At 53.1% G+C, this 22203-nt stretch overlaps 1 protein-coding gene across 1 annotated transcript; it reads left to right on the top strand.

The window, feature by feature from the left end:
• Window positions 1–1527: 1527 nt before the first annotated feature.
• On the top strand, window positions 1528–2292 carry IUM83_14849 (Insulin-like growth factor binding protein, N-terminal; the record flags this gene model as incomplete). The annotated part of the gene is made up of 3 exons (XM_067939623.1): window positions 1528–1531; window positions 1600–1677; window positions 1745–2292. 3 exons carry the CDS (start codon window positions 1528–1530, stop codon window positions 2290–2292), a joined length of 630 nt encoding a protein of 209 aa, XP_067787879.1.
• Between the last annotated feature and the right edge of the window lie 19911 nt (window positions 2293–22203).

The following is a 22203-nucleotide window of genomic DNA, read 5'->3' as shown; positions in this document are numbered from 1 at the left end:
GCGACAACTAGATTTCGAAAGCTTCTTGACGCTGCCACTAAGTCACTTCATGATTGGGAGCCACGGTGGCTAGTGCTACGCAGACATCAAACGCAAGCATTGTGTGCAGCAGTATCGGATACTGCAGCAGCTTTGAAAGAGCTGGAAGAGGGAGACAGTGACCAATCCGACGTGGACAGTTGGGCGAGGCAAGTGCAGGGGTTTTGGGCAGCTCTCGAGTTCGAGCGACGACGCTATTCGAGCAAGTATGCAGATGAGGAGATCCAGATGATTGAATGTGCGGCGTCAGAAGTCGAAGGTGCCATTTCAGGCCCTACAAGGGCACCGCTGATGCTACCTGAGTGGTTCTTACCTCCGTATGAAGTAGAGTTGCGAATCAACCATGCGGTTCTAGGCCGTGGCGCCTTCGGGTCTGTGCATCGAGGGACCTGGCTCGACTCGCCAGTGGTAATCAAGCGGGTGCTCAGACCTGGCTCAAGTCGAGACGGCAAGAACGTTTCAAGTGGTGGCGAGGCCATCTTCAAGCACGAGGCGGATGTCTGGTTTCGTCTGAATCACCCTCACGTAGTAGCTCTCTACGGCGCCTGTCACGTGGGGCTACCATTTTTCGTTTGTGAATACGCTGCCAAGGGCACATTGACGAATTTCCTGAATGCTTCGGTGGCTTCCACAAACTCACGGAGTCCGAGTAAACATATCTTGGCTTGGGAAAAGCTCTACGAGGCTGCGCTTGGGCTCGAATTGCTTCATGAGCGTGGAATCGTGCACGCAGATCTCAAAGGAGACAATATTTTAATTGGAGATGACGGTCGTGCAAAGCTCACTGATTTTGGTCTTAGTTCTGTCGTGTCCGAGGGGGGCACCTCGTCATCTGGCAGCCCTGTCGGAGCTCTTCGTTGGAAAGCCCCCGAGTGCATGGGAGCAAATGGACAACCTGCTACTTTTGCCTCGGACATTTTCTCGTTGGGGATGTGCATCATAGAAGCCGTCACTGGTGATTTCCCTTGGGGGCGCGAGTTGCCTGACGCTGCGGTGAGCTTTCACGTTCGACACGGTCGGCTGCCACCTTCTTCGCGTGCGTTTACGTCTAGCCAGTGGGCTCTCGTGCAACAAATGTGCCGTCTCCACCCTGACGATCGGCCAGATATTCGATTCGTCGTTCGTGCCCTTCGGCTTGCAGCGGGGCACCAGGCGCTAAAGGAATTCGTTGGCAGGAAAACAATTCATTTCAAGGAAGACACGGCCGATTAAGGCCGAAAAACTGTATAGGTGCCACGGTTTCCGTCGTTGTGATTAATACAGATAGGGAACACAAAACAACGTTGTCGTGTTAAAGGAGGGCCGGCGGTTGCATTCCGAATCGGTCTTCAAAAGGAGAAAAATAGCAACAAGTTCAAGTCACACTTTTCACCAGCCCGAGGCAACTACAAACCTAGCTGGAAGGGATGAGCACCGACATTCGGAAGGTCTTTCTTTCGGCGTGTTCTAGCAGCGAGTTGCATCGCTTTTCTGACTAGTGCGGTGCACTTGGGTGCGTGCTACCTGTATTCAGACGAAGACGTCAAAATCTAAATTGTTTTTTTTTTATCTGCTGTACAGCAATTGAACAACGTGGAGAACTACACTCAGTGCAGCACTTACGAGTTGGTGGACAACTACCCCAGCAGATCGTTCCGAGTATGTTGAGTTTTCCTCGCACCGCTTTGGTTTGAATCGGTATTGCGACTAATGTTTTGTCTTGCAGTGCGGCTGTACCTAGGCGTGCAACCTGGCCCGGCCGACTGTCCTCGAGGAATGTATCGGCCGAGTGGGGCTGGGATCACAGTCGGAGAGTGCGAGTTTTGCCCGCGCGGCGTATATGGTGACAGCCCCGGTTTGGTGTCAAAGGACTGCACGGCCAAGTGTCCGAAGGGAACGTACAACGACAAACAGGGTGCCAAGAGCATTCTGGACTGCAAGCCGTGCCCTGCTGGCGTGTACGGGTCGTCGACAGGTCTCACGACCAACCAGTGCTCCGGACCGTGTCCGAACGGCAAGTACTCGATGACGGAGGGTCTCCAACAGATGAGCGACTGCATGGACTGCCCAGCCAGCTATCGTGGTCCGCAAGGTTATCGCGGCAACGATGTCACCATGGAGAACGGTGGGGGCTACCCGTGTGATCGATATCAGTACGGCAAGACCATCCTCAACGGGCGAGATGCAAACAATAACGCCTGGTTGTATGGATACCTCTCGAATCCTCGTAGGCCGACGAATGAGCAGATTAACGATAACACTACGCCATGGTGATACGCCGCAACAATCTGGTAGCATAACTAGATTAGCGATAAGCATAATAAACGATTTTTAAAAAGTCCAGTAAGGCTGGGAGTTATCATCGTTGAAGTCTCCTGTTTGTCGATTATTTGAAGTATGTACATGTACATGCAGTTGCTGTTTTATCGCGTCCAATTCTCGATATGGTGCGCTGCGAACAGTAGTTTGACGCAATAGTACAAAAGATGCCGCTCAGAAAGCCGGTCAGAGTTTCCGATTGATTTGCAAGATACGAAAAGGTTGAGGTTTGCGAAGCATCCGATGAAGACAAATATTTAAACACTACAGCACTTGCAATCACGTGGTAAATTTCCTCCTGCTATACTGATGCGCAACCAAGTCGACTTCGGGCTGAAAGGATGACCAATGTCCACGTAATTCCTTTTGACTCGACTGCTAAAAAGGAATTTGACCTGAGATAAAGCAGTAGCTTCAATACGCACTCTTGACGAAGAAGTTATGGCCCCCTGTGTGCACTGTTACATGTGCCATGGACAGCAGCTATTTCTCGCAAGACAGTACCGTACTCCCAAATTTCAATTACAATAATGTAATTTTGGGAAATTGGCTACGTTTTGTTCAGGTTTTCACAACATAGATCAATCTCACTAAAAAAAAACACGATGTGCGTGCTTCGCCCGGAACAGCTCTGGAATTTTATTTGCGGACCACACAACATGCAGCAATAGGTAGATTCTTGCTGTACTACTGCTCTCACCTTTTCTTTAACCCCTTCAGTACCACAATTTTGATCGTTTTTATTCTGTAGCCTACAGGTTTGTATAGTACTTGGTCCTAGTATTCGCGGAGTTTTGAAGTGGTCAAAGGGAATCCCGCCTGATCCCACTGATGTAGCGTATCCTACAGGATATCGACAACGCAATATATACCAATATCCTGTAGATGAGCTATTACGATCAAAATGTTGGTGTTAAAGGTGATGAGCTGACCGAGAACAAGCCAATTTTACCCCTAACGTGCAATCAATCCGCACAGTCTTTGTGCAATGCAAACATTCGGTGGTGGTATGGTACTACTACTCCGTCTCAAAATTGATGTCCTATCCCACTCTTTTTTTTGTCTCAAAAATGATGTCCTTAAACTGTATTTGATTTAACTATGGTGAGTAGTCTGTTCCCTGTAACGCTGCGACACAATTACGGCTGTTTTGGGGGAGCACTGAAGGCTCAGAGGCAGTCTTCCCTCCCGCTGAAGCTTCGCTTTGGTCATGTGAGGAGGCTTGAACGTGTTGCCTCCTGTATCCTGAATGCACAAGTCCATCGACCCCTGCAGACTTAAGAACGCAGCATTAATTGGCGATGGCGGCAGCTCCCAGTACGCTGCTGTAACGGCATCAATGAGCTCATCGAAGCTGCGAGGTGTGCGCAGACGTTGGCGGGCTTGTATGGCTGCGAATAAGCCTAAGTCCAAGCAGTTGAGATCCGGGGAGTTCGGCGGTTGGCAGCACAGCTCTATATCCAGCTCCTGCTGCTGCACGACGTCGGCAAACTGAGCATCGTTGACGCTAATATGGGCAGGAGCGTTGTCTTGCTGCACGCGCACATGCACACCGTCTCTTGCGGCCGGCCAGCGCTCGCGAACATCAGGTAGAAGCTTCTCAATCAACATTGCACGATAGGTACCTTGGTTTACGCGGCCTTCCTTGGTCACGATTGTCCCCGCCGGACGCCTGGTACTGCTGCGGACAGCAGCTTCCCGCACGATGAAGGGCCATATGCCTAGCTTTCCGTCGAAAAAGGAGCCCGAGGCCTCACCCCATCTTGGTCTTCCTACCGCAGCAAGCATCATCACCTTTGTGATGTAGCGCTTGGAACGAACTTGGCGGTGGGGCTCTGCTTCGCCAGGAAGAAGATAGTATCGACACAATGACCTGCTCGCGGTCGATGTCAGTGAGCTTCCGCCTTCGCGGCGTGCTTGAAACCTCCATTGGACTGGGAAAGTAGGAGAATGAGCGGATCTGGACGCTTGGTTTGAGGAGGAAGGGCGACATCTGCGATCTGCCGCCCTGTCCCAGCTCTTAAATCGCCTCCGAGGCCATTCATTTCGTCACTCTGCTGTCAAAATTAACCGTGCTGAGTAAATAAGCACACGGTTCAAACCGTGAGAACGCGCCGCGTCGTATTTGCCATACCGCGCTGCAAAAGAGGAAATATTGACAAAACGCGCATGTGTTCTACAACAATGGGACATCAATTTTGAGACGGACTAGTACTGTATTACTAGCATTCGTTGTGGCCCCGCTTCCTCACTATCCTCGCTATTCGAATTTGCAGCGGTGTCTTCATTCTGCGGAGCTCTGCGGCGATACCGGACTCCTTCCGGAGTGTCCGAGCCGTTTCGCCGCATTTCGTGCCAGATCTGGCTGCAAGTGGCTGTGTTCACGGGGCCAGTCGGGTCGTGCTGGCGGGAGCGCTAACCTAGGTAGATGATGCCGCTACCATGTGCATTTGAGCACGTCCGGCAAAGATACGTCGTCTCCCATGCAGGCTTGTGCACGGCACGTCGTAAGATGGAACACACCTTACATGCATACTGACGCCTTTTTCGCTGTATCTTGTCTCCAACACGAACAAGTCGAAAGCTTTCAACCTGCTCAAGCACGTGTCGTGACGGTACCGCAGAACGAGGGCGTGCGATTGCTCGTGGTGGAACGCCAAATAATGCTTCTATTTGAAAGATCGCCCTCGAAGTCGCTCGGACCGACAGCCAGCAGCGTGGTCTGCATCTCTTCAATAAAGTCACAATGCGTTGGCGTCCGTTTGCCAGGGTACTTGCGTGCAAACAGCTGCGTGTATATGATGTACATATTCACCAGCGCCACGTGGTGTGGTAATGCTTCTTGAAGCGCATAGCCCTTTGAATTGAAAGCGCTGAAGGCGTTTTTGATCATGCGTATCAGCGCCCCCCCCATGCCCTCATTGTAAGCTTGAACCAGTTGGGGGGCCGGAATTTGCTCAACACGCGCGCCATCGCGCCGCCTCACTGTTGTAAGGGCGGTTGAGCATCCTCTTGCTAGGAAGTAGACTGGTTTATGACTGAAATATATCCATCCACGTGACCGCAATCATATTCGAAAATACGCGCGACTGTGCAATCCGATAAGATCCCCTGGGGCATCTGGACTCTTTCTTTTTGTAGACAATACCTGTCCAGAAGACCAGGCGATCCGTGCGAATGGTCCCATCGTGGAAGAGCCCACGGTCAAGAAGCATCGAGGAGAGGAGAACACTTGTGTAAAAGCGGTCTGTAATGATAAGTCTATTCCGTTGCCCCTGTAGAATGCGTAGTACTGCGTTCCCTGACTGCAACAAGTCTCGGCGACCACTTTGTTCGCGGCCTTGATAAATTTCCGCTCGATAGCAGTAACCCGTTGCTGAGTCGCACGTCAAATAGCACTTTGTCCCCCACGGGTGGGGTTTCGCCTTTAGGTACTGCCGTATAGGGTTGAACAACTTCTCATCGGGACCATGCCCTCATCAAAGGCAATCCGAGGCCCTACGGTCATTCCCCTGCTGGAGCTGTCGTTGATAGCATCCTCAACTGGTTTGATCTTCCGGGTTTTCACTCGGCGAGCGTCTGGGTCATCATTGCTGCTGAAGTGCAAATAGCGAACGACCTCCTCAAATCGATGCCGTGCGATATATTTGCCGAACGTGCCTTTGGGTACTGCACCGTGAGCATTGGCTGCCCAATGTCGTGACAACTTCCCACGATGCGGACACAATGCTCGCCCACACAGCAACCCAATGAAGTTCACTAGCTCGTAGGGCTGGATCTCCTTGAACTTTGCCATCTCTCGGCGTCGTTGGGCGGGGCTCTTCGGTTTGAATGCATTGTTGCGGGCGCGCCTACGCCGATTCCTCTCTGCTAGTTGTTCAGGAGAGAAATTGCGTTGCCACCGTTGATATTCATTTGACGCATCCGCGATGGTCACCCACAGGTCTTTTGGGAGCATCAAAAAGAATAACCCTTCGAGATTCAGGCCAACCGCTTCGGCGATATCAGTGGGGACAGCATGGTGCTGATCCAGCTGATCTCCAGGAAGCTGGAGACCACGACCTGTAGCAGACAGCATAAGAGAATTAATTTTGCGAACATATCCTGTACCATATATACAATGCTCACTTGTGTCTTCCATGCGAAGGTCCCAACCCTTGAGCGTATGGAGACGTAAGTCAGATTTCGACAAGTCTTGAGTGCTCGCGGAAACGTACAATAAATGCAGTAGACCCGCTTCATCGTTGCTTGGCTTTTCACTGCTGTATTCCGGTGTGGAGGGCTTGGCTTCACTCTCGTTGCTGCTTTCGCTCTCACTCACATCGGGATGATACAGACTTTCATCATCGCTAACGTCATCATCAACACAGAAGTCATCTCCATCACCTGACTCCAAAAGCCACCGCAACTGAATGCAACGACGGCAGGCGCGTCAGTTGGAGGTGGCAGGTAGCGTCGTGCAGGGGTCGACATGGCGAGTACTCGTCGAACTGGAGGCGTGCTTGCTGTCGACGGTGACGTCGACGCTGATGAATGCGCGGCCGGCGGTGTCGAAGTTGTTGGGGGCTGTAGTGGGTCTAACTTGACTCACTACTTTAGCTTACACGTTGCGCAACGTGTATGAGGAAGCGTAAGTACTTAGTAATTACTTAGGTTAATTATATTTGAATACACAAATATAAGTTAACTTAGACAAGACTCCAAGTAGCTAGTTAAGGTAAAATGAGAACTGTATTGCTTGTAAATTGATCTTCCTCAAAAATCTGCTAAAACTGTTTATCATCTATGAAAGGGTTGACAGCGGCTGGCTGTCAGAGCCCCGCTAATATGCATGTCTCTGATTGGTAGAAAGATGCTGCTTTCTACCAATAGGATCTTTGGGTATGTGTGGACAACTCACTGTGGTGATCCTCTTCAATGTATCCATCGGTGTGTATTACACCAATGTGAGGAAGTATCCAAAACGTTTAACAGATAACCTATCTGTTAAATTCACAAGTGGCTTGCAGCCACTTGTACGTGTAACCCCGTTACACCATCCCCCCCTTAAGGTTAGACGCGCGGGGTCCCCGCACGTCAATCTTTTGGAATTGACCATTCGTCAATTCTCCGCGTTTGGAGAAGAAACCCGCGCTCATTCAACGATGAGCGCGCCTCAGAAGAAGTCCGCAAAGTCGGTGGGGAGTCATCTCTCCATCGACGACTACTTCGAACGCCAGAAGGCGAAGTACGGCGACGTCGTCGACTTCGACGAAGACGATGAAGACATGGAGGGCGAGGAGGACTCGCCCTCAAAGCGTAAAGACTCAGTGTCAAGCGAATCGCTCGACCCTCACGCCAAGAACGTTCGCCCGCGTGAAGGGGACGAATCGGACGCTTCGAGTTCGAAGCGTTCGCTTACTGAGAGCGATACCCCACTCGCTTCCGCTGGGGCTCTCAGTACTCCGCGCGCTGCTGTTGCAGCGCGTGATATCAAAGCTCAAGGCTCTCCGCGCGCTGCGCCTGCAGCGCGCGATCCATGGATGCCGTCCGCGTCCGAGATCGCGGACCGGTTTGGGAACTCGGTACCTCCGAATGAGGTGCCGCTGTACGTATGCAGCGCCATCAAAGATGACGCTGTGGCTGCCGAGCTGCACTTTGATGCGGAAACGCATCAAAGGCGCGATTACTACATCGGACTCTTTCATGAGCTCCGATGGTTTCAAAGCAAGAAGACCTCTTCTCGCAGCAAAGTGCCCGAATGGCAGGCACTTTGTCAAAGCTGGAACGCCTTTGTTGAGAACTTCAACAAGAGGCCGAGTGCTTACCGTGATCGGATTAAGCAAGCGCGTGATCGCTTCGAGACGTACTCGAAGCATGGAAAGCTGGAGCAACTTCATGTTGCTGCTGAGGAGGCAAATGTGCCGTGCGCTGTGCCCGAGGGCTTTCAGTGCACGAAGTGCTTTCCAGGCGCGGTCCGCTTGAGCGACCTGAACGGGTACACGTCGTTCCGTGTGCCCGAGAGTCTCAAAGAGCTCCGTGCTAAGTTCTTAGCACGTGAGGGTTCGGGCGCTAGCGATGATCGCAGCGCTCGTGTTACTTCCGCTGCGCCAGCGCGTACTGCTCTTCGTACGCCCTCACCATTTCCGGAACGTCCTCCACCAAGACGTTCCGCGGCTCTATGTATCTCGATGGGGAGGAAATCCTCTCCAACGAATACGAAAACGAGCCCCTTGAGGGTTCGTTTTCGGGATACTATGGTCAACAATCCGCTCAACAATCCAGCGGGTTGAGCCGCGGGCGTCACGGATCGGCGGTGGTGGGGGTGGGAACACGCCCTGGGTATGATCAGCCCCGGGCTGATCAGTATGCGCCTCTCCACGACCGGGTGGCCGTCGTGGAGCGTCTGCAGGGCGCAGAGTTCGCCGCCCTGAAACAGGAGCTGGCGAACCAGAAGGCCCAAGTCGCGGCGGTCTCGCAGACCGCCTCGAATATCCAGGTCGAGTTGGGGACCCAGATGAAGGGGTTGCTCCAGCGCGCGGACGCGCTGGAGGAGAGGTTGCTCGTTGCCGAGGCCAAGTCCTCCGCTTCTGTCTCGGCTCCTGCCGAGGCTTCGGGTCAGCCGAGCTAGATGGCTCGGGCTGCCGGTATGGCTTCAGCCGTCCGACGTAAAAGGTCGGATGGAGGCGCATGCTAGACGGTATGTCTAGCGTGTATGCGTTGCCGTGCCGTGCCAACACAGTGAACGGCCCGATGAAGCGCGGAGCAAGCTTGCTTGCTCCGGAAACTGAAACTGCATGTCTAGGCAGGTTTTGTGTAGCTAACAAAACTAATGAACCAACTTTAAATTCATTTGTGTTGCCTCTGCCCGCATTGTCTGCGTTCAGCTTCTGTTGATCAACAGAAGCTGCTATAGTGTCTTGGACAAACCGAATCACGGCTTGTCTTTTGGTGATGAAACTGATTGCATCCGAGCTGAAGTCATTCAGCTCGCTCTCCGCTAGAGGCCCGGCCTCTGCGTGGTTCTTTGCGGTGTCTGCGCCCTGCGCAGACCCGTGGTCGTTGGCCTTGTTGTTGGGGGAGTCTGCGCCCTGCGCAGACTCATGTGGTTTGTCCATTGTTGCAGCCGACACTGTGCAAGTGTCAGCGGTTTTCTGCGGCTGCTGTATTGCAGTCGCAGATCCTCCCCCACTTAAAGTGGGAGCCATCACTCCGAGTAAACTCGGTAGGCGTGGATGCCGCATGGCATTCACGTAGAACGGTGTATGCCCGGTCGAGGCATGCACTGAGTTGTTGATGGCAAACTCTGCCATCGATAAGCACTCGCTCCAGTATTGGAACGAGTGAGCGTAGCTCTTCAACATATCGACGAGCACGCGATTCACGCGCTCGGTTTGACCGTCCGTCTGCGGATGATCCGCAGTCGACATGGAAAGCTGGCTCCCAAGAAGTGTAAACACTTCTTGCCACAGGTGCGCTGTGAAGCGCGGGTCTCTGTCCGACACGATGTCGGACGGCATGCCATGGTGTTTAAACACCATGTCGACGAGCAGACGGGCCGTCTGCTTCGCGGTCACCTCTGCTGGCACCGCAGCAAGATGTACCATCTTGCTGAAGCGGTCGACGAAGATCACAACACCGGTATTCCCTCCCCTGTCCGGGGGAAGACCAAAGATGAAGTCCAAAGACATGGACTTCCAACACTCCGACGGAGTCGGTAGTGATTGCAACGGAGCCTGTGCGAATGGCGCCGGCTTTACGCGTTGGCACACCTCGCAAGCACGGATGTACTTGCGCACCCACTTATACTGGTGGTGCCAGTAGAAGTCGCGCGTGAGAAGGACGTATGTCTTCTCACGTCCGAGATGTCCCGCTGTCGGGGCATCGTGATACTCGTACATGATCCTGAGTCGCAGGTCATGGTCATTTGGCACGACAACGCGGTCCGCGTTGTCGTCGACTGCGTTGTAGAGTAGCAGTCCGTCGTGCACACGAAAGCGGTGTGCACGCGCTCGAAGGTGCTTGGGCAGCTTCTGACGGGACTTGTCAGAAGGCGCTGTGCCATAGGCCAGCAAGAGCTTCGCGTCCGCGTCGTGCGCGTACGCGGCCTTCACGTCATCCAACAGAGATGATGTGGGTTTGCTCGATCGCATGGCGTCAATGGCATTGACGTCAACAGCTTCTGCATAGTCCGGCCGACGTGATAACGCGTCGGCCACCACGTTCAATCTTCCGGGTTTGTATTCGACCCGGAAGTTATACTCCGCAAAGAATGAGAGCCATCTCGCCATTCTTTGTGAAATGTGTGGCGACTTCACTGCGGTGCGCAGTGAAGCATGGTCGGTGTAGACCACAAATGGTCTACTCCCAAGCAAGTACACTCGGAACTTTGCGAGTGCGTATTTCATGGCACGGAGTTCCTTATCATGCAACGCTCAGCTGGCTTCAGCTGACGCGATTGGTAGTAGACGACACGATCACGGCCCTCGTGATCGTGCTGCATTAACGCGCATCCGATCGCGAAATCGGATGCGTCACACACTACGTGAAATGGGCGATCTTGGTCAACCACTGCCAAGATCGGCGCCTCAGTCAAGCCCCGCTTGACTGCATCGAATGCCTTTTGGCAATCGGGTGTCCAATTCCACACAGCTTCTTTCTTAAGAAGCTGTGACAGCGGGCGGATCTTGCCCGCATAGTCCTCCACGTACTTGCACAAGTACGTGGCCAAGCCAAGGAACTGCCTCAGTTCCTTGACACTTGAAGGCGTTGGCCATTCATTGATCACTCTGACCTTTTCCGGGTCAGGGCGAACACCATTCTTCCCTACGAGACACCCGAGGACGGGTATCTCGCTCGCCCCGAAGATGCACTTCTTCAGGTTCGCGTAGAGCTTATGCTTTCGCATAAGCTGAAGTAGCTTCCGGAGATGCACCCTGTGCATCTCAATGTCGGTCTTCTCGTCCACAGCCCGGCTGTGGATGAATACATCATCGAAGTAGCTCGGTTCGAAGTCGCGCACCGAGCGCAACAAGTGCGTCACGCACCTGTTGAAAGTCGCAGGGGCGTTCTTAAGCCCCTGTGGCATTACTAGCCATTCCCAGAGCATGCCGCTTGGCGTGCTCACTGCCGTGAGAGGGATATCGCTCTCACGCATTAGGATTTGATAAAATCCGTCTCGCAAGTCGAGAGCAATGTAAACGGTGCTCCCGGCCATCGAATTGATGATAACATCTTTTCGTGGTATCGGCGTCTGCGCCGGTACCGTCGCATCGTTCAGCTTGTTGTAGGCATGAACGATGCGCCATCCGCCCTGTGGCTTCTTGACACAGAACGTCGGAGCACTGTGCGGGGACTTTGATTCCCGCACTTGTCCTGCTTTACGACGACTTTCAAAGAAGTCGTCGATCGCTTTCACTTGCTCTCGCGGCAGTGGCCACTGCCGCGTGACACAGTACTTCGTGCCCGGCACAAGATCAATCTCGTGCTGAATGCCCTTATCCTGCGGAAGCTCCGCAGGAATCTCTTCCGGGTGTACGTCTTTGTACTCCCTCAACAATTCGTAATAGGGACTCGACTTCAGCGAGTCCCAACCTTGTTCCTCGAAGCGCTCTCGCTTCGTCTTCGCACTGAGAGTGTCTTCACTCTCAGTGGTACTTCCCATGAAGAGCTGCCTCAGCTCTTCGCTCTCGTTCGCCGTTCTTTCGCTGTCCGAAAGAACGCAGACTTGCTCGATGCGTCCATCGTGCAAGTCGCGCGTGAAGCGCTTCCAGCTCATGGCTGGAAGCGAAGTCAACTCCGACGCCGTCGTCGGAGGACTAGAGAGTTCCATGTCACGATACTGGAATCCAGTATCGGTGCGCGCCAAGACGCTTAGCGTCTTGACATTCGGCGTCACCGCCGCAGTCTGCCCAGCAGACTGCTCTTGTTGCGTCTCGGTCCCGGACCGAGACTTGCGCAGCGTTTTCCGCTTGCGCCGTCTTTTCTTGTTGTGCGGAGCCCGGCTCCGCACAGTTGTTCTTCTGGTCCAGGCCCGGCCGTGGACAGTTGTTCGCCGGCGGACCCTGTCCGCGGGCGCGCGGTATCAAGCCCGGCTTGACCGCATTTTCCTTCGTGCAGCCCGGCTGCACGGTAATGTCTCCCTTCGCCGGCAGACCCTGTCTGCGGGCGCGTGATATCAAGCCCGGCTTGATCGCATGGCGCTTCGTCGTGCAGCCCGGCTGCACGACAGCATGCAAATTGCGTCAGTGCGGTACGTTTGCAACCGTCCGCACTGTTTGCAGCGTCAACTCCCGGAGTTGACACGCCTTCGTCACCTCGACGCCATTCATTGGCGGAGCCCCTCATGACCGAGGGTGCGTCGGCTCCGGGAGCCGACGCGTCGACGTCGACCTGACCGCTTCGGGTCAGGGACTGTCCCTCACACGCTTGAACGTGGGTGTTGGTTCCCGGAACCAACACATCTTTTTCTTCCGACGTCGGCAGCATTGCCGACGTGGGTCTTACTTGTGCGCGCCCTCGCGCACTTCTTGGACACTCCGGGACAGCAGCATAAAGCGCTGTCTCGACTGGTGAGCCGCGCGCACCTGCTGATGCGCGCGCTGCAGTAACAGGGCCATCGCTCTCTGTTCCGCTGTCGCGTCCGAAGCGCACGAGCGTGCGCTTCCTCCAGTCTATCACCGGATCATGCCGTGCAAGCCACGGCATGTCCATTACAACGTCGAACTTATCGTACAGGTCCAGGACGATAAAGTGTTCGACAAACACTCGTTGTTTGTACGAGAAGCGCACGTTCACGACGCGCTTCTCAGTCTTCACGATGGCACCTGTTGCCAGTCTTACCTCCAGAAGACTTCGAGGTGTATCTACCTCCTCGAAGTCAAGTCTCGACAGGCTTCGTAGTCGAACAAAGTTGTTCGACGCGCCTGAATCTACCAAAGCTCGAAGAGAGTCACTCGCTCTCTTCGAGTAAACCTTCAAGATGACTAGGTTCGGCCTGTCATCTTGTTTCTTGCAGTGAGAGCTGGTCTCACTGGGGGCTGCAGTCCTCAGTGTCGCGTGCCCGATGTCGGCACGCGCGACTGCATTACCAGTAGGGCGCCCCGCGCCTACTGGATGTTCGCGTTTTTTGTTGGTCCGCGGCGATGCCTAACATCGCCACGACGGCCACCTCCAGGGGGCATGGGAGCTGTGCACTCCCGTGCAAAGTGACCGATCCTTCCGCAACGGAAGCATCGCACGTTACCTCCCTGCTGCTGGTAACCAGCAGTTGTTGCATTCGAGAGGTCCATTGGTTCTGGACCTCCCGGCCTCGCTACCGGGCGCGGTTGCGGCCTCGGTACGTTTACATGGAGTTTAGCCTGCCGCAGGCTAAACCCTTCTTGCATGGCAAGAGTAATCGCAGCTTCGAGAGTACTCGGGTACTCTCGGAAGAGATAGGTCTTCACAGGCCCATCTCTAAGCCCCTTCATGAACGTGACGACCTTGGTCGCCTCGTCAATCGGGTTAGTCACGATATTTGATACCAAATATCGTGCGCGCTGCGCGTAAGCATGGACGTCATGCTTACCCTGCTGAAGGTCGAGGAACTCCGCCCTCGACCGGAACTCGTTTTGCGGGGGCTCAAACGCTTGTTTGAGCTCCTCTTTGAACACTTCGTACGTGCTGAAGCACGTAGGATCGGAGAGTCGGCGTCCATACGCCCAACTCCTTGCGCGTCCGCCAAGGCAGGACATGGCGAACGCGACCTTCGACAGCGGGTCGACAATGCGTCGAGCCGCTATGGCTGTGTCGAGCTCGACAAGCCATCGGAGGAGAGGCTCGCCCTCTCTTCCCACGTAATTGCTTGCGCTCAACTTTAATGGTTGAGCACGCGGTGTCGTCCCTGACGACGCCGTCACTGAGGAAGCAGCGTCACGCTGCTCCTTCATGATGAATCCCAGAGCAACACCATGTTGCTCCGTCGGCGATAGCGTACGCAGCATCGTGGCTATCGCCGCTTCTCCAATGACTGTTGACAGTCGTTGGAGGGCCTCCCACTCTGGGTCAGACAGGTGGGGGCAGTCAGCGCGTGCAACATGCGTTGCAGGCGTGTTGGAGCTCTCCATGGGCACCTCCGTGCTCATGTGGTTCTCGGCTCCGCGTTCGTACACCGCGTACGAACGTCAAGCAGTCGGTCGTTGGACGGACTACAAAGTGCTACCAGGTGTAGTGGGTCTAACTTGACTCACTACTTTAGCTTACACGTTGCGCAACGTGTATGAGGAAGCGTAAGTACTTAGTAATTACTTCGGTTAATTATATTTGAATACACAAATATAAGTTAACTTAGACAAGACTCCAAGTAGCTAGTTTAAGGTAAAATGAGAACTGTATTGCTTGTAAATTGATCTTCCTCAAAAATCTGCTAAAACTGTTTATCATCTATGAAAGGGTTGACAGCGGCTGGCTGTCAGAGCCCCGCTAATATGCATGTCTCTGATTGGTAGAAAGATGCTGCTTTCTACCAATAGGATCTTTGGGTATGTGTGGACAACTCACTGTGGTGGTCCTCTTCAATGTATCCATCGGTGTGTATTACACCAATGTGAGGAAGTATCCAAAACGTTTAACAGATAACCTATCTGTTAAATTCACAAGTGGCTTGCAGCCACTTGTGCGTGTAACCCCGTTACAGGGGCAGATGGCGACCCCGAAGCCGACGCGGAGTCAGAGGAGCTGGGGCACACGCTGGATGATCCAGGCAACAGTGAATCCGGGAGGTGTGGTGAATGAGCCAACACCGATCGCTGTTGCGCTGGTGTAATCGGGAGAGCAGCCTCCTTCGCTCGCTTTGCTGGTGGTTCCAGAGCCTCTGTGGACACCGATAATCAATTAGAGTACTCAACAAGATGTTTAGTCTACCCGTATGGGGTTCCGTGCCTTGCTCGGGTACAAAACGCAGCAGTTCATATTCACCCCAAAACACGTCCATGCGGCGCTTTGCATTGGCCTTATTGGCCCACCCCTTCGGCGTGTAGTACTTGGTAATTGTCGAGATACCGCGTGGTGGCCGGTGACGCCATCCGCACGCACGAAGATTTCTCCACATTGCCGAGAAAGACAGCTCGACCATGGTTTCTTGAGATCTGGGTTCCAGGCGGCGCGTTTCTGAATGAGACGTGAGGGAAGCGCGCAAAAGGAGTGCCGGAGACACGCAGCAGGGATGATTTTTCCCACTATGATACTACTGTTGAAATTATTAGCTCGAGGTTAGCAACAACCCCATGAAACTTAATCTCAGTCGGGTCACTTGGTATTTGTATACGATTACTTGAAGTGTGTTTTATCCTGTAGGATACAGGATATCAAAACCTTGATCCTGTATGATACAGCCCGTGGTACTGAATGGGCTAATAACAGGAAATAAATAGCTTAGATGTCGCTTCCACTGCCCTGCTGCCCTAGTCGGATCTAGTACAGTAGTAGGAGCTAAAGCAGAACTGTATTGCAATACTAAATGGGAGGTTTGCCTTCACTTTTTACTAGTCACACTCCGAGAGAGCATTGCTTGAAACTGACACTGTACTACTAGGTAAGACTGGCATGAATATGGGTTTGCACAAGGAATTATATCAATGCAACGGACATGTTGGCTCGCGTGGACCGTACCATGAACCAAAATTGTCCTGATTATTCGTCAGATAATTGTATTCTATACCCAAATCGTTGCACTTTCGAACCCTGAGTCGCACGTTTTGATCGAGAAATGTTAGCAATCCATGAATCTTGAGAGATCGACCTCAAGTCACCAATGTTGTAAAGTCTGGTGCTATCAAAAAGCAATCAAGGTTTAATCGTTTTAATATTTGATCATGACATGCATTCTCATATTTTTCATGTCATTTTCCACCGATAATGCCGTTCGCGCTTAGTTCACATTTATCGAGTTTCTCGACACTATTGTCGTTGAGGCTGTGGATGTTTTATTTGGTGAACTTGGGAGTAGCGATGTCCAGCGTATGTAAGTTATGGTGCGCAGCATGAGTTTCAATCTGGGAGTGTCAGGTGAAATGGATATCATACTTAAGTATTATATTCTACTAAAACAGAAAAAAATATAATTCAGTACGGAATATCTCAATTGTGTTGTTGTAACATCCGTTATTTTGACCAATCACAACTCCCGACCGCCCTCGCGGAGAGTGAAATTTAGACATTCGGGGCAAACATGTCTAGACAGGAACAAGAAGACCCGATACTTGCTGTGCTCCGAGGCGAAGACCTGGAAAACAGCGAGGAAGACCTACGCGCCTTCCTCAACACGATCAATGCCAAGGAGCTTCGCTCGGCGTGCACTATGCTGCGCCTTGGGGCCCAAAGGCGTGATTCGGGACAGGACAACAAGATCGGCTACGTCAATCTTCTTTGGGAGTTCTATAAAGACAAATGTGATTCAGTGCTGGCGGCACTAGAGGGGCCTAGAGTGATAGTACCCACCGCTAAACCGACGAAACATTGTCGATTCCGCTTGCTTAACGTCGTCTTCTCGGATGAATTTGTGCATCGAATGGGTGAGGCAGGTCAGATCCCCAACGCGGATTCTCCATACTGGGTGGACGTCGCCGAAGCATACAATAACGATCAAAGGCACTACAATTGTTACACTTTTGGTAGCCCCAGATCAGTCTACGATGGTGTCGAACCGGCCATAGCAGCGCTTCATTCTAGAGCCAAGCTGAAAAGTTTGTGGGATAACATTGTGAAACGATACCACACGGCCCTACGCAAATCGAAGAGGTCCGGTTCACAAGCGCCGTTTTGAAATTATTGCGATGGACACGTGGATGCACTCTACATGGAGGATTGGCTGACTATTCGCGAGGATCGCCGAGAACAGATAGTGGGAATGTTGTCAGCAGCGACTCGAATGACGACCTTATCAAGCTCTAGCGACTATGCAGCGGAGCCGTCTCAGCAGGATTCACGTTATGGGCGTCCTCCTAAACGGCGCCGCAATCTTACTACTGCTGAGCGCATTCTCGAGCGTATGGAAAAGGATCGAGAGGAGGAACGGACGCGGGAGCAGCTGCGAGAAGAGAAGGATCAAGAGGAGGAACGGGCGCGGGTGCGGCTTCGAGAAGAGGCTTCGACGAAAGATAAGTACAGTGATGTCATGGCCTTGTCCGCTGCTGTGCAAGCTGCCTTTGCGACGCTTAACGTGTTCAAGGTAGGCCCATGCTACTCCTGACCTAATCGAAGGAGCAGAGTGTGTTGTCAACAAACTCATATCACGCTGGAAGCAGGCTGCCGAAAAGGCCACTCGTGAATCTAATTTGTAATGCTTAGTTAGATTTGATGAGGCCTCATTTGATTTCTCTCACTTAACTTTGATACTAAACCTAAACGGGTGAAACTGATCCCGCGTATTTCAGCCTGGTTGTTATCATGCTCATAGCTCAGCACCGATTCAATTGTCCTGCCATGGCGTCTCGCAAACAATCTGAGGTCCTCGTGAACAGGATCTTTTGAATACATCAAACGCTCAGGAACGATGAAATTATGTAGCGTTGCAGTGCACTTCATGGTTTTCGTAGTATGCTCCAGATTTAGCTCCACAGGTCGCTTAAATATCGACCACTTCCTCTCGAGTAATTCAAACGCCATCTCAATGCGGATTCTAAGTTGGGATAAGAGAGATGAAAGTCGAACGAATCATTCGCGTAGAAGTCAGAATCGCTATGCTTGAGAGCCACGAAAGGAGTAGTCAAGTGGTTCGTGGCCGTATGCGCGGCATCACCAACTACGTAAAACCCACGCTCCAGTCCTTCAATCACAGTAGAGAGCATACTCTCCGCGTTATGCACGGCAATCGTTGGTCCTTCCTGGGTGGGTAGCCTCCACGAAAATGAATCGACTGAACGCACCACAACAGTCCTGTACGTTGATCCCATAGTGCATGTAGTGGCCGCTGAAATAGCTACAGTCCCTGCATCCTCCTCGGAAGGTGCCCTAATGTGACAAAGCCAACCGTCCAAAGTTCCTACGCACACGTCTAAAACCCCACCCGAGCTTCTCGCCTTGAAACCCGCTGCAGCAGACCCGCGACTGGTTGACAACATGGGGAAAGCAATACGCAAACCAGGCGAAGCTGTTCTTGCTTCCATAACAGCGATAGCAATACTGTTCGCGTAGGAATGGCTTGAACCGATGACACGGCGGATATCGATAGCGCCTCCTGCCAGCAATCGAATCGCGAGATGAACCTTGCACTCGAGTGATATGCCTTGACGCCTCAACCAAGCATGCCCAGGATGACGCAATACCGGTGCGACTGCGGCACACAAACGCTTGTAAGAAACTCACCCTTAGGGTATGCAAAACAAGGCCTTAGTAGGTATTTGATTCAATCTCAATAACGAAGCAGTATGAGAGCAGGGATCGGACGGTGCTGTCCACACCGTGAACCGCGTGCGTGCAGTGAAGTCCGCGTGTAATTTTTCAACGCTGCGACCAAGTCGCTTAGCTGGACCATACCACAATCACCACGACCATAAACACCAAGCACGTCCACGACAGAACCGTAAAAACACACAAACATGCTGTAGGATCACACAACAAATGCTACAAATCCTTTTGACTTGGCTGAACTAAAGTGACTGGGAGGGATGACGTGTTTCATAAGCGGACCAGTCGGTGCCCCCGCTGTTCGCTTCGCTCGCGATTTATAGATTGCACGTTCGGCCCAGTACTGTGCGCGGCTCGCTGGAATGCTCGGCGCTGGCCCCGCCTCCGCAAATACCGCGCGGGTTTGCTGCGGCTACGCGACCTCGCAACCGCTCGCCTTAGTTGGTCGGAGGCGCTAGCACGCCTCGTCTATATAGTGATGTCGCCCACCCCCTGTGTGATTTCACAGGAACTACCGCGCTGACCATCAACAACGCCAAGTTAGCCAGCCCAGCTGGTAAGTATTATGGCATGTGTACTGACTCAACTGAGTAAGCAAGCACTCAGTACTGAGTGCCGCGTAATGCTTGGTTATCTCACTCTTTATTTCTGGGAGATAGACTCACAACAAAAAGTTCCAGCTCAATGGCAAGTCAATTCGAGTTCCTCCCTAGCGTCTTTAATCGCTTCCAGCGCACCCAGGCGAGACTGAGCGACGGTGTTATCGGTCACGTTCTCCCTCGTCGGCCAGCAGAAAACCGCTACTTGGGAAACCTTCCCAACCAACATATCCTATGTGACGGAGGTGGACCACTCGAGACGTTGTCCCAGAGCGTCACCGAAGCAGCGAGAATTGCAGACGTACCTGTGCGCAATGTCATTCCACCACGCGGACGTTCGACGGTACCTGTAGTCTCAGCAGCTACCAAAGCGGCGCTATGGGAGCTAACATCCAAGGATGGAGTAAGTCGTCGAAACTACCAACACATCAAGGACAAGAACATGCGCGTCGAGATAAGGAGTGTCATCCGACGCCAACAGTGCCGCGCCAACCAGGCGCGCTACCGCAACAGACAGCGCATTCATCAAAGCCAGCTCCAGCAACAGGTGCAGCACTTGCAAGAAGAACTGCAAGGTCTTCGACTCAAGCAGCAGCGATTGCGCTTCAGTGAGAAGATCAACCGCAGTCCGTGGGCTATCGCGAGCGAAATCTTCCGCCTGCTCGAGTGCAGCTTCCGGTCGCCGTGGCTCGTGACGAGTGTCGACGAGATGATGAAGGACGCCGAGACACGCCAGAGCCTGAGTGTGCTGCAGAAGTCGTTCACGCTCGACGTGGCCATGGGCAGCTTGAGCGGCATGGACGCGCTGCTGGATCAACTTTGCCGATACTCGCTGTACTTCGGCGAGCCGCATATTCAGTTGAAGCGCGTAGAATCTATGGTTCCTGGTGTGCTGACGGCCTCAGCTCGACTGAGTGTGACGGTGTCGGAGTTCACACTTCGCCGTGTCTTTCCGCATCTGGAGAAGCCTACTACCTGTGATGGTCATGACCGTGACGCGTATCGAGCGGTGCGTGAGAAGTTGCTTGGTCAGCAGTTGGACTGCAGCTGCGAGCTGGTCTTCCTGGTGGACGAAGAGACTGGTCGTGTGGAGCGCCTGGAGACGAGCGTTAACTTGGTGGAGTCATTGTTTGACGTGATGAAAAGCGTGGAAGGTGTGGTGGATGTGATGGAGCAGGCGCTCCTAACCTCGGAGTGTTTGGTTGGTAACCTGGTCGATGCGAACGCTGAGGCAAAGTAGACAGTAAACAGCTTGCTGCATTCTACATATGTATGGTTCTTGCATTTTGATTAACCCTTTCGTGGCAGAAGGGCGGGTTTCAAGGTTGAGCTGAGACTATAGACATAAACACCTAAACTGATTTTCAGCCAATCAGATCGCTTTGACGTTTTGCCGTCATGTCAGGATTTCTTGACGCCCAAATCGAGTCCAAACGACCTAAGAGCCTATTGACCTGATATCTGGCTAGCCATTTCAACGCGTCCCCTCTGCTTTATTCCGCCGGAAGCGCGCGCGCGCGAAGGCGTCAACTGTTGGAAGGTAACGTTAGAACTTGCCGTATGAGTCTTGATACGCAAAATGGAGAGTGAGATTAGAAAGCTACTCACCCAACCTACTCAGCTACTGCTACCTCCGTCTGAACTGGTCGGCGCTCTCGCCAGATCTGCAGATCCTGCAGATCTTGTTTTCAACACTCCTCCTCGCCGACGATTTCAGCGAGTTTCCTACATCTTCAATGTAGTCCGATTCGAGCTCGCAGCTCGAGCATCCTTGGCGCACTCACCGCCTTTGTCAGTACGTCTGCCGGCATCTCCTTGGTTTCCAAATACTCAGCCCGCAGCACGCCGCGCCGCACGAAGTCCCCGACGAACTTGATCCGCACATCAATGTGCTTCGCCTTACCTGACGACTGCTCTCCTCCAAGCTGCTTCAGCGCGGCTTGGTTGTCCACGCACAGTTTCATCGGCATCTCGTGCGACACCTTCATCTCGCCCAGAAGCTCCCGTACCCCAAACAATTCCCGCGCCACTACAGACGCAGCAGTGTACTCAGCTTCCATCGTGGAAAGCGAGACACCGCCCTGCTTTTTGCAGGTCCAGCTAACAGCCATGCCATCTACAAACACGAGTCCTCCGGTGATCGACTTCCTATCCGCCTTGTCGGCCGCATAGTCTGCATCGCTGTATCCAACCACATCCAGCGACCGATCCACGCCACCGTCTCCCTTCATACGCAGCCTCAACGACTTCGTTCCAGCTAGGTAGCGCATCACGCGCTTGGCTAACTTCCAATCCGCGACTGTTGGTGCGTGCGTCCTTCGGGTGGCCTTGTAGACTGCAAACGCAATATCTGGCCTGGTACAGCGTGCGATCCAAAGCAAACTTCCGACTAGCGACTGAAACGTCTTCACAGTCACAGCCCCTGCTCCTCCATCGGCGGGCAGCAGCTCAGTCGACGCATCCTGAGCTTCGTTCCAGTCTTCACCAATAGGCACGCGCACTGCGTGCGCTTCCTCCAACCCGTACGCCTGTAGCAACTCATCGATGGTCACCTCCTGATCCAGGTCGTACCCGTTGTCGTCGCTGTACTCGATCCTCATGCCCAGGAACTTGTGAGCGCACCCCAAGTCCTTGATATCCAGCGACTTTGGTTCTTCAAAGGACACATCCACAGCATGCTGCTGTATTCCCGTCACGAGCAAGTCATCTACGTAGACACCCACGACTATTAGCACCCCAGCCTTGTACCTGTAGTACACGCACATATCCACGAGGCTCTGGTGGAATCCAATCTCCACGAGCTTAGAGTGCAGCAGCTTGCTCCAGAGTCGGCCGGATTGTTTCAGCCCGTAAAGTGCCTTCTTCAGTTCGAGTGCTACGTCAGCGTCACTCTCCACGCCGA

The sequence above is a fragment of the Phytophthora cinnamomi genome (genome assembly GCF_018691715.1).
Source record: "Phytophthora cinnamomi strain GKB4 chromosome Unknown Contig56, whole genome shotgun sequence".
Classification (NCBI taxonomy): Eukaryota; Oomycota; class Peronosporomycetes; order Peronosporales; family Peronosporaceae; genus Phytophthora; species Phytophthora cinnamomi.
This window is presented reverse-complemented; position numbering and strand designations above follow the sequence as displayed.